Source organism: Hippichthys cyanospilos, chromosome 19, assembly GCF_059441005.1.
Source record: "Hippichthys cyanospilos isolate Australia breed blue-spotted pipefish chromosome 19, RoL_Hcya_1.0, whole genome shotgun sequence".
NCBI classification, from domain to species: Eukaryota; Metazoa; Chordata; class Actinopteri; order Syngnathiformes; family Syngnathidae; genus Hippichthys; species Hippichthys cyanospilos.
Genome location: NC_142387.1, coordinates 808,641 through 821,716, shown reverse-complemented (window position 1 = coordinate 821,716; position 13,076 = coordinate 808,641). Strand labels below are relative to the sequence as shown.

General features: G+C 43.8%; 1 protein-coding gene and 1 pseudogene across 10 annotated transcripts in view; one reads left to right on the top strand and one right to left on the bottom strand.

The window, feature by feature from the left end:
* The first annotated feature begins 500 nt into the window (after positions 1-500).
* LOC148407575 (uncharacterized) lies at positions 501-3,978 on the top strand (annotated as a pseudogene).
* Positions 3,979-6,385: 2,407 nt separating this feature from the next.
* The window catches only part of thtpa (thiamine triphosphatase), a 36,129-nt gene continuing 29,438 nt past the window's right edge, over positions 6,386-13,076 (bottom strand). For all 10 annotated transcript variants that reach the window (XM_088402503.1, XM_088402506.1, XM_088402500.1 and 7 more), the window contains one exon: positions 6,386-6,589. In XM_088402503.1, the coding sequence (XP_088258629.1) occupies positions 6,489-6,589 (101 nt within the window). In that variant the 3' untranslated portion in view covers positions 6,386-6,488. The remainder of the gene's footprint in view (positions 6,590-13,076) is intronic.

Below are 13,076 nucleotides of genomic sequence, written 5' to 3'. Positions count from 1 at the left end.
GTGAAGAGAAGGCTTCAAGCTGCAGGTCTGAAAGGACGAGTTGCAGCAAGAAAGCCATTGCTAAGATGTCAGAATAAGACAAAATGGCTCGCCTGGGGTATGAAACACGACCATTGGACTACTGAAGACTGGAATTGGGTATTATGGACTGATGAATCAAAATATCAACTCTTCATTTCATCACGTAGGATCTCTACGCCGTCGAGTAGGTGAGAGGATGGTTCCACTGTGTGTAACATCATCTGTCAAACATGGAGGAGGAAGTGTGATGGTCTGGGGCATTTTGCTGGATCCAGGGTCAGTCACTTGTACAGATTCATTGGCACCCTGAACCAAAACGGCTACCACAGCATTCTGCAGCGCCATGCAATACTCTCTGGTATGCGCGTAGTTAGTCAGAGGTTCATCCTACAGCAAGATAATGTGCATGTCATTTTGGAGGCGTGACAGTGACGGGAGTTGACAGAAGCGGCGACGCTGTCTGCCGGCATGTGCAGCATATGGCTTTTCACATCAAACCTACGGAAGCTTTTCCAACGCAGCAGGTCCAGTATATGGGCCTCCGCCGGTAAGTTTTGATACAACTTCCAATTCCTATCTTCTGCACACCACAACTGAGTCTTCTCTCCGCTGTCACAGACACCACCCCCTCCCACCACCTCAACAAGCTTACCTGTCTGGATGTAGCATGCTGTTTTTAGTCCCTTGGCTACTCCTGGGATGCTCATCGCTCCTCTATGCCCGGACACTCGGGTCCTCAACGCAAGCTAACGGTAGCCTCCTGCTACTGCTCTATTCTCGGACCAAGTCGCCGCTCCACTCCGCCTCAGATCATCATCACCACCTGCGTCTGACATCTGGTACATTCTGGAACAACCATCCTCCACACAGTCGCTCGGGTCGCATGCTTTCATTCAACTTTACGTCGCCAAACTCCATTCCTTCTGGTCCTCATGCCGTCGTGCAACTTCTTCATTACGTCATCACAACAAACACCATGTGCATCGGTCCAATCTCCGTCCACTTTCTCAGTCTTCACAGCCAATCACGAAGCAACACCACCTGAAACAGGCTCTGCTCAACACCCGCTCACTCAACAAAAAAAGCTTAATACTGAATGAATTTATAACGGACAATAATCTTGATTTCCTCTGTCTAACTGAAACCTGGCACAAATCCTTGGACTATTTCTCATTAAACCAGACCACTCCTCCCAACTTCACCTACATTGAAAAAGCTTGCCCTGAGGGGAGGCGGTGTTGCAGCAATATATAGAAAGGACATTAAAACAACCTCCATCTCCATTCCTGATGTTCCCTCATTTGAACACACTGCCTTAATTTATAGGCCCCCCAAGCCAAAACCCTCATTTCTCTCAGATTTTTCTGATTTTCTGACCCAGCTCTGTTCCATCTCCCCTGTTCTTCTCCTTGGTGATTTTAACTCCCATTTCAATGACTCCAACAATATACCTGCTACTGAGTTCCTGGATCTACTACATTGCCTCAACTTCACACAACGTGTTAACTTCCCCACTCGCACCCGTGGTCACACAATGGATCTCGTCTGCTCCACTGGCCTTACAATAAATCAGCTCTCCAGCCTCACCATGTCCGATCACCTGGCAATCTTTATGGACATTAACATCTCCATTCCCACTCCCAAAGATACACGCAAAATATTCTTCCGCAACATCAAATCCATCTCCCCCTCTGCTCTTTCAGCCTTTCTTGCTGCTAAGATGTCTGCCTCCCCTCCCCCGTCACCTTGACAACCCCTTTAGACCTTGTGAACTATTACAATCATACACTCTCCTCCTGTCTTGATCAGCAAGCTCCCATCAAAATCAAAACAGTCACTTTCACACTCAGCACGCTGGTATACCCCCGAACTCAACAAAATGAAATCCCGTAAACGCCGACTTGATCGACTCTGCAAGAAAACTGGCTTGACTGTCCATCAACTCACCTACACTGATCACCTCCACCAATACAAAGATGCCCTCAACTCAGCTCGGTCCACCTACTACTCCAACATCATACACTCTTGACTCTTGTTCACCACAATAAACAAACTTCTCAAACCCAGCAACAACATCTCCAACTCCTTCACTAACACCAAGTGTAACGCCTTTCTTTCATTTTTCCAAAACAAAATTAACATCATTTACAGTATCCTGACCACTTTCACCACTCCCTCCACCTCCCCACCTGTCTGCCCTCCCTCCACCTCTCAGGCCCTTTCTCACTTCCCTCCCATGTCCCCAGCGCTGTTGTCCAGACTCATGGTGTGCATGAAAACCTCCTCCTGTGCTCTGGACCTCATTCCATCCATATTTGTCAAAAACTTGTCTCCCAGCCATCTAGTCACTCATCGTCAACATCATCAACTCCTCCTTCAGCTCTGGCTCAGTCCCCGACACCCTCAAACTGGCAGCTGCCACCTCTATCCTCAAAAAGCCTGGACTCAACCCTGACACCATGAACAACTTCCGGCCCATTTCCAACTTCCCTTTCCTTTCTAAAATTCTGGAACATGTGGTCACCACTCAGCTTAACACCCACCTCACCTCCAATGATCTGTTTGAACCTGTTCAGTCTGATTTCCGCTCACGTCACAGCACAGAAACAGCCCTCCTCAAGGTCACCAATGACCTCCTCCTCATCCTCAGACTCTGGCCACCTCAGCATTCTCCTCCTTGGCCTCACAGCAGCCTTTGACACCATCAGTCATACCATCCTCCTCTTCTGCCTGGAATAATCCCTCAACATCACTGGCACTGCCCTCCCGTGGTTAAAATCATATTTCACAAACAGACATCAGTTCATCAGCATCAACAACTGCACCTCCTCCGTTGCCCCGCTGTCACAAGGTGTCCCTCTGTTTGGTGCTTGGGCCACTTCTTTTCATCCTCTACATGCTTCCCCTCGGTAACATCATCTGACGTCACCACCTCCATTTCCACTGCTACACTGACGACGTCTAACTATACATCTCCACAAAATCCCTCACTACCGTAACTCACTCCAACCTGACCAACTGCCTCACTGAAATTAAATCATGCATGCACTCTAATTTCCTCCATCTCAACTGCGATAAATCTGACTTGCTCATCATCTGCCCCAAATCCCTCACCAAAAACATTCCCAACTTCACTCTTACTGTCGACAACTCCACTCTGTCTCCCTCGACTCACATCCGTAACCTCGGAGTTATCCTGGGCTGCAACCTCTCCTTCCAACACCCCGTCAACCACATCACAAGAACTGCTTTCTTCCATCTCAAATATATCGCCTGGCTCCGTCCATCACTCTCCTCCTCTGCCGCTGAAACCTTGATCCATGCGTTCATCACCTCCAGACTCGACTACTGCAATAGCTTCCTTTATGGCTCATCTTCCAAAGTTTTCAATAAACTTCAATACATTCATAACTCCGCTGCCCGCCTCCTCACCCACACCCGCTCCCGTGACCACATCACCCCAGTCTTCCAGAAGCTCCACTGGCTCCCCATCCCTAAACGCATCCACTTCAAAATCCTCCTCCTCACCCACAAAGCCCTCCACAACCAGGCCCCCTGTTATCTCACCAACATGCTCCACCGTCACACCCCTACCGGCACCCTCCGCCCCTCTGACGCCACCCTCCAGTCAGAACCAAGCACCGGACCTGGGGTGAAAGAGCCTTCTCCATTGCTGCCCCCACCCTCTGGAATTCCCTCCCCAAACGCATCTGTGACTGTACAGACCTCCCACTATTCAAACAGCTTTAAATGTGTGATTACTGTCCTCTTGTTCTGTCCTGTGTCTTGTAAATGTCCTATGTGTACTGCTTTTACAATTTTTATACTACTGTGTCTTTGATTGTTTCTAAGTGTACTACTTTACTGATTTGTGTATTACTGTAAAGCATCTTTGACTGTCTAGAAAAGCGCTATACAAATAAAAGGTATTATTATTATTATTATTAATGACCTAAGACACAAGTCCAAGCTAGGCCAAAACTACAAGAAACAAGCTGGTAAGCTTAAAATAATATAGTGGCCTGCACAGTCTCCAGACTTAAAACCCCATTGAGCTGGTTTGGGACCGCATTGCCGGCATTAAGTTGGATCCGTTTCCAGTGGGGGTTGGCCAAGGCTGCCCTTTATCACCGATTCGGTTCATGACTTTTATGGACAGAATTTCTACGCGTTATGATATATATATATATATATATATATATATATATATATATATATATATATATATAAACTCGAATTGCTCGTACGACGGGCAATCCAAACCTATGTTAATTAGTGAATGCGTGCAACGCATGCAAAAACCTTAGGTAAAAACATCACGACTTTATACACATATTAAAAATTAGTAACATCATCTACTGTACAGTTAAATTAAATAACATAGATATACAAAGGAAAAATGACATTTACCTTTGGGGCGACATTACTTGAGCTGGGTGGAGGCAGAGGGGAGCAGAGACAAACCCGCAGAATGTATTTATTTTCTTAAACTAGAACTTTTCTCAAACGAGAACATATCACCGGCTATTTCCTTCTCTTTAATCCATAATAGAAGAAGCATCTCCATTTTGTTGTTGACGAGGTCCGTCCCCTGGCAAGGAAATTCTTGCCCTTAGAAGATTGCCGAGCGGTTCCGGCCATACTCACGAGCAAGGTTAACTATGTGTGCGCCTCCGTATTTTTTTACTATCTCCTGCTTCGTTTCTATTGTCATCATTCTCTTACTTCTTCCTTTACCGCCACTAGCAATTTTAGAAGCCATGTCTAACAGATAAAGTTTGCAAAGTCTTCACAACACACCGACCAGGTGTGCCATCAAGCTAGATGAAAACGTTCGGCCAATAGCATATCGGCATTTCTGTGATTGACGTGGCGCCGGCCAATAGCATATCCGCATCTCCACCAATACAAAGATGTATTGTGTGACTGTGACCTTAATCGACCAATAGCATATGGGCATCTCCGTGATTGAGACCGTGACTCTGACTGCCTTAATTGACCAGTAGCACATCGGCATTTCCGTGACATGCGAGAAAAGTTGTTTTTGTTGATGCAGCAAAGCGAAAAAAATAATGCGGACACACTGATCGGCATGTTGGATGGTTCGTAAAATGAAAGGTTTGTGCGTTAGAGGGGGACAAAAACCTATATATGTATGTATGTATTTGTTTTAAATGTGAAAAGTCTTTATGCTATACATATTATTTAAGACAAATATTACTGCAGTACACGTATACACACATACTAAAATATTAAATGGTTAAACCTCATAGACTGTAATGTAAGTGAGCAGTAACCCCTTTCCTCAAGTCTCGCGCGGCTGCAGTCATTTTAGCAGCAGCCCGGACGTTGCATTAAAGTCAAATCTGTACATTATTAAACATAACAATGGAGCGTTCACATTTGAAATGCCATTTTCAAAGAAAGCTAGGTAAGAGATTTTCGACTGTCTGGTGAACATCTGCTCCATTGTGTGTCTGCGGGAGTTGGGGCGGGAGTAGATTGCAACTCCACAGGGAAGTGCCGCGTAAACCATTAAATACACCCCGGCACACGTTGTTATCAACAGGCAGAGACAAAGACAACGTTCACCAGACTCTTGGAAATCTCTTACCTAGATTTCTTTTGTAATAAAAAGGTATTTCAAATGTAAATTCTCCAGCGTTATCGTGTTTGATTATGTAAAGATCTGACTCAAACTCACCATCCAGGCTGCTGCTAATGTGTCTGGCATGCAAAAAACCGTTACAGCATGTCCCTCTGCAATACAGTATAGCTTTTTTTTCCCAAAACAAAATCCACAAAAGACCAAGGGCACAAAAATCTTAAGTAGCAAGCAATCACTGTATGTATCAGCGTTCTCATCTTTTGTGGGTCCGTCTGTGCTGACAAAGAGTAACCACCTCTGGGTAACAATATTTCAACACGAATAAAATGAGCACTAAGATCATTTAATGAGCTTGATTTTTAATCAACCCAAATTTAGAATGCTCAGGGATCAAAGTATGGAAAGTTTGGACACATAAGAAACATTTATTAACGCATCATTCGAAATTGAAAACCGCTCCTCCAGAAGAGGCATGTCCAGTGTCTGGCTCTTGTTGTGTAATGCTCTATTTGAGATAAACATTAAGGCAGTAACTCTCAAATAGTGGTGCGGGCCCCCTTGGGGATGCTGGGGGGGCGTGGATGAGCCTAGGGAAAATGCTTTGTTTTTTTGTTTTGTTTTGTTTTAATTGTTTTTCCGGCACTCATACATTTGTATTCCTTTTTTTCTTTTGTTAATGTTTAAAACGATACAGGTTTAGATATAGTTCTACACTTCTACAATTTTTATAGTTAATAATCTAAGAAGAGTCGACAATAAAAGCAAGAAAACATTTATTAAACATACTTCTAATGACCCAAATTACACATTCGATAATAAGATAACTGCAATAGCATGGGTACCACACTGCCCTGGTTCTCTACAAAATGTGTTCACTCTGTAGTCTTTCATAGTGTGCTGGGTAGTGTCTTTGAAGGTAAACAGACATTTTCCCATCAACTGCCTGATCTCCAATCACACCTGTGAAGAAGAAAATATTTAGAGAATTTTAGTACATAGAAACTGCATGATGACAACCTGATGATTTATAAGTTGTAATGTTGGCAAATATTGTCCCTCCATCCTCTATAGAGCTTGTTTTCATGACGGGCGCAGGTGAGTACAGTGATCCCTCCTACTTCGCGGTCTCAGATTTCGTGATCTCAGTACTTCACGTTTTTTTCCAGGAAAAAAAAAAAAATCATTTAAAAAATGTGCAAAAATGTACAAAAATTGAAAAAAGCAAAGAAGTACATTATAAAATACTGTATTAATCAAATAACGAAGTAATATCAGTTAATAACTATGTTAGAAATTCTTCAAGCGTTAGAGTTCGTGACGTTTTTTTATCTTATTTTGAAATGCATGCTTTTAATTTGGGTCGCGTTGCATTTTCTTTTCCTGTTTAACGTTCTCTGTTGGTCATTCGGGTAGTTAGGTGACGTAGTGAATGACAACGTAAGCTCATAGTTTATTATCGTTTATGTTGATAACGCACGCTACTGCCTATGTTTAGTAAGCGATGAGTGTTTATTCTGTTTATGTGTTCGTTTGTGTAGAGGTTGCACTTTATAAGTAGTTGTTAGTTGTTGCTAACCCGGTAATGTTGGCTAAAAATACAGTAAATTCATAGATTAAGTGTTTATATGTTAGTTGACTGACTTTAAGATGTTTTTGATTTATTATTCAACAGATATTACATGATACACCATACATGACCCAAAATAAATGTGAAGTTCAACGTGATGACTTGCGTTCTCTTTCACCGGAGTCTTGGTGCACATACCAGTCCTGAGAACAAATTCTTAAACTAATATTAGTTATTTAATGAATATACAATAATGTTAATAAGGAATGTAATGTGAAATAATAGGAGAAAGGAAATAAAATAGGCAAAACACAAAAAAAAAAAAACGATTTTTTTATGGTTACTGCGGCTATAATGGGGCGTACATAGAAATCTAGGAACTGATACCCTACTTCGCGGATTTCAGACTTCGGGAGGTTGACATATATATATACATATATATATATATATATATATATATATATATACAGTGGGCCCCCGGGTTACGAACTTAATCCGTTCAGCGGCTACGCTCGTATCTCGAATTGCTCGTATAGCGGGCAATCCAAACCCATGTTAATTCGTGAATGCGTGCAACGCGCGCAGAAGCCTTAGGTATAATCATCACGCTGTATACATATATTAATATTAAGTGACATAATCTACTGTACAGTTGCATTAAATAACAAATACAAAGGAAAAATGACTTTTACCTTTGGATAGACGTGACTTGTGCTGAGATAAGCAGAGATGAGCAGAGATGAATGCTCGAAGTCAATACGGTAAATCAGATATGCTATTGGTCTTACAGTGTCACAGTAACTTTTTCAGTCAGGGTTTTCTCTACTTCCTTCCATCCCAACCAGCTGTGCCATCAAGCTAGATAAAGGCGTTCGGCCAATAGCATATCGGCACTTCTGTGATTGACGTGTGACGCCGGCCAATAGCATCTCCGTGAGTGAGACCGGGTGACCTTAATCGACCAATAGCATATTGGCGTCTCCTTGACTGACTGATAATTATTCGCACTTTTTTTTTAAACGGTTGGAATGTATTGACATCTTATTGATTAAAACACATTTAAACCTGTGACGATTTTTTGTCCTGCAATCGGCACACTTAATTTCATGTCAGCTGTTTTTCCCGACGTGAATTGAGCTGGGTGGAGGCGGAGGAGAAGTTGTGTGTGTTGTATTAACTAGGCACCACACTCATGGCTTGTTCGAGCGTCAGTTCTCTGTTGGTTTCAACTCACAGAATTGCAACAATGGCGCTGTCCCAAAGCATGTCGGGAGGTCGCCGACTAACATGACATGCAGTTTTGTCAAGCAACCATTATATAGCACTGTAATACCACCCATAACAGGGTGCAGAGATCAACGTCATGAGTTAATACGGCAACGCAGATAGGCTATTGGTCTTACAGGGTTACAGTAACTCTTTCAGTCATGGTGCAAATCACGGAGATACTAAAACATCATCCTCTTATTTCTTCCTTTACCGCTGCTAGTAATTTTAGAAGCTATGTCTAACAGATAAAGTTTGCAAAGTCTTCAAAACATTCCGTTTTTCACTCATCTTCTCTACTTCCTTCCATCCTGTCCCATCAAGCTAGATAAAGGCGTTCGGCCAATAGCATATCGGCATTTCTGTGATTGACGTGTGACGCCGGCCAATAGCATCTCCGTGAGTGAGACCGTGTGACCTTAATCGACCAATAGCATATTGGCGTCTCCTTGACTGACTGATAATTATTCGCACTTTTTTTTAAACGGTTGGAATGTATTGACAATTAATTTAAAAAAAACACACATTTAAACCAATGACAATTCTTTGTCCTGCAATCGGCACATTTAATTTCATGTCAGCTGTTTTTCCCTTTAGCTGTACAAACACTACACTTAAATGGTAATATATTTAGACACCGTGAGTGAGACAGTCAGTGTGAGGTTGTAAGACCAATAGCGTTCACGTTACCGCCACAAGTAACTGTTAATGATTGTGGATGACGCAACTGCTGAATATGTTGACGCAGTTAGGCGAGAACATTTCTATATACTCAGTGGCTGGTTTGTCGGAATGCTCGTAAGGTGAGAGGTTTGCTCGTAAGCGGAGGACAAAAATCTCCCTGATCCACGCTTGTAAGGCGAATTGTTCGCAAATCAGGGTGCTCGTAAGCCGGGGGCTGACTGTATATATATATATATATATATATATATATATATATATATATATATATATGTATGTATACATATATATGTATACATATATATATATATATATATATATATATATATACGTATATATATATATATATATATATATATACGTATATATATATATACGTATATATATATATGTATATATATATACGTATATATATATATATACATATATACGTATACATATATATATATATATATATATATATATATATATGTATATGTATATGTATATATATATATATATATATGTATATGTATATATATATATATATATATATATATATATATATATATATGTATACGTATATATGTATATATATATATATATATATATATATATACATATATATACATATATATGTATATACATTGAAACAATATACTGTATATCCATAATGTTAATATTAATAATACTGTATTAACAATATCAACAATAACAATAATATTATTCACAAACAATAACCATTGTTTCATTTCCATTGCCATTGCTTGAGTACCTGATCCCCTCCCCCAGCTTACAGTTTGTTCAAGACTGAGTGACTCCTCAAATAAGCAGACAACTGATTTAATGGAAAGGTTATCTCAGATTCCAATACAGTTTATTTCTTTCTGCTTTGGACATTGATACAAATATTAATAATTCCAAAATTATTTTTTTTCCAGCAAGAGTCTATGTCTCTTTATTGCACACAAACAATTTTTGAGGCTTTTTTTTTCTTCCCATGGTGCTTCACTGTTGCTGTAAATTTAATTTACCATGGTGGGCTTAAAGACAGCTGACTCCCAAGAATAAAAGTGCACAATATTGAGTGTTGCTTAATTGGCAGGGGAGGGGCTGTCCTTTCTCTTTCTCTGCAAACTGTTGCACATCTGATCCCCTCCGTCCACTTAGATTGTTCAAGACTGAATGACTCCTCAATTAAGCAGACAACGGCTTTAATGGTCAGGTTATCTTTTTATTTCATTCTGGTTTGGACATTGATACAAATATGAATTTGTTCCAGCAAGAGTTTATGTCTCTTTATTGCACACAATTTATTTGAGTTTTTTTATTTTTTCCTCCAAAGCACTTGTGTCTTAACAGTATGATAACTTTGGTGTCGTCACTGTTGCTGCAAATGTAATTTATCTTGGTGGGCTTAAAGACACCTGACCTCCCAAGAATAAAATTTCACAATATTGAGTGTTGTTGCTTAATAGGCAGGGAAGGGGCTGTTCTGGGTGGTATTATAGTACCACCTATTGGATGTTTAGTGTAACTGCACTTGATGTTAGCCAGGCAAGCTCCTGACATGCTTTGCAGTAGCGCCACTACCATTGGATGTTTAGTGTAACTGCACTTGATGTTAAGCAGGCAACCTCCCGACATGCTTTGCAGTAGCGCCATCGCCGTTGTACTGTGAGATGAGCCGCAAGAGTAAACTGGCACATAAACAAGCTATTAGTGTGTTGTGCATTATTAATACAACACACACACAAACATGGTGTCAGAAGTGGACGTACTTCGGTGTTAACGACTGCAGGAAGCCAGCAAGTGAGTTTAGCGCGTTTGACTATGAATGTCTGATACACCGGGGCAGAAGCAGGAAATAGCCATGACTGCGAACATACCCCCGCCAACTCTGATGAAACTCAGCGGCAATCTGAGTGCGAATTGGGACATTTTCCAAGAGGAATATGAGGATTACGCTTTAGCAACGGGGCTGGTAGACAAGCCCGAAGAGGTCCAGGCAGTGACTATGAGGCTATAAGTGAGTCGTGCATTATTAATACAACACACACACACACACACAAACAGGGGCGGTCTTTTCTCCCTTCTCTGCAAACTGTTGCAGCTGATCCCCTGCCACCACATACAGTGCGTCAAGAGTGGCTCATCAATTAAGCAGACAACTGCTTTAATGGTCAAGTTATCTTTGATTCCAATAGTTTATTTCATTCTGCTTTGGACATTGATTGTCACGGGGGAAGAGAGAGGACCCAAGAGCACGCATGAGCTGGTAAGAGCAATGAGACGGCATTTATTGAACGGAATATGCAGGCAGTAGTGGGAGCTGACGGGAGCGTGGCATAGAGTTCTGAGAGGGTCCTTAGTCAGGGAAGCTGAGATTTGGCAGGCAGCCGGGCGAAGGAAGGCAGACGGGAAGGGGGCTTGGGCGGATTGGTTAAAACGGCAGGCTAGCGGGTGGTCAAGGAGGAACGGGGTCGGAGAACAGGCAGGCAGGCAGGACGAATTGCTGGAAAGCTCGGCGTGGCGCATTAAGACAATCTGGCAGGTTGTGAAGGGAAGTGACCGGGCTTTATACTGGGCGGGTGAGTGGTTGCAGGTGTTAGTGTTTGGGGCTGATTAGCAGGAGGGCTGAGCAGGTGAGGCTGGAAATGAGGTGGCTGAACTGGCGAACTGTGACAGGACCCCCCCATCAAGAGACGCCTCCCGACATCCCAACGCCACCACCGGGCGGGAGGAAAAGGCCAACGGCCGAGGAACCCCCACGGGCGGGGGGGGCGGGAGCGCCGCGACGCCTAGATGGTCCAGACGGCTGGTCTGGGTGAAGACGGTATAAGTCTGCAATCAGTGTGGGGTCCACGACTTGGCGGCGGGGATCCATGACCGTTCCTCGGGACCACATCCCGCCCAGTCAACCAGGTACTGAAGGCCCCTACCCCGACGACGGATTAGCTGCCGGACCGTGTACACCGGGCCTCCCATCGACGAACCGGGGAGGTGGGGGGGACGGGGCCGCCGGCACCAGGGGCTTTCCACAACTGGCTTGACTGGAGACGTGGAAGGTCGGGTGGACCCGCATCGAGCGGGGGACCGTGAGACGTACTGCTGCAGGGCTTAACACCTTCTGAATCGGGAAGGGGCCGATGAAGCGGGGCGCCAGCTTATTGGACTCCACGTGGAGAGGTAGATTCTTAGTTGACAACCAGACCTTCTGGCCAACTTGATAGGTCGGCTGCGGGGAACGTCGCCTGTTGGCGGTGCGGGTGTAGCGCCCACTTGCACGCAAGAGCGCAGAGCGAGATCGAGCCCAGGTCCGTCGGCATCGGCGAGCGAAGGTGAGGGCAGAGGGGCAGGAGGTATCATTATCGAGCAGGAAACAGCAGGGGCAGATACCCATACACACACTCGAAAGGAGACATGCCGTTTGCTGAGCTGGTCAGGGAGTTATGGGCGTATTCAGCCCACAGGAGCTGGGTGGACCAGGAGGAGGGGTCGCGTGAAGCTAGACACCTAAGGCACGTGTCTCAACCTCCTGATTAATCCGTTCCGTCTGTCCATTGGTCTGGGGGTGAAATCCAGATGACAGGTCGGCCGTTGCCCCGATTAGGCGGCAGAACTCTTTCCGAAAGGAGGATGAGAATTGCGGTCCCCGGTCAGACACTACTTCAAGGGGCATGCCATGAAGGCGGAACACATGGTGAGTCAGAAGCTGGGCAGTCTCTTTAGCTGACGGGAGCTTTGGGAGTGGGACGAAGTAGGCCATCTTGCTGAAGCGGTCTAAGACCGTGAGAATGACTGCAATACCATCGGATCGGGGCAGACCCGTAATGAAGTCCAGGGATATATGAGACCAGGGTCGGTGCGGGACAGGATGTGGGTGCAGCAGACCGGCAGGGGGCTGATTGGCAGGTTTGTGTTGGCTGCAAACAGGGCAGGCCTTGGTGAACT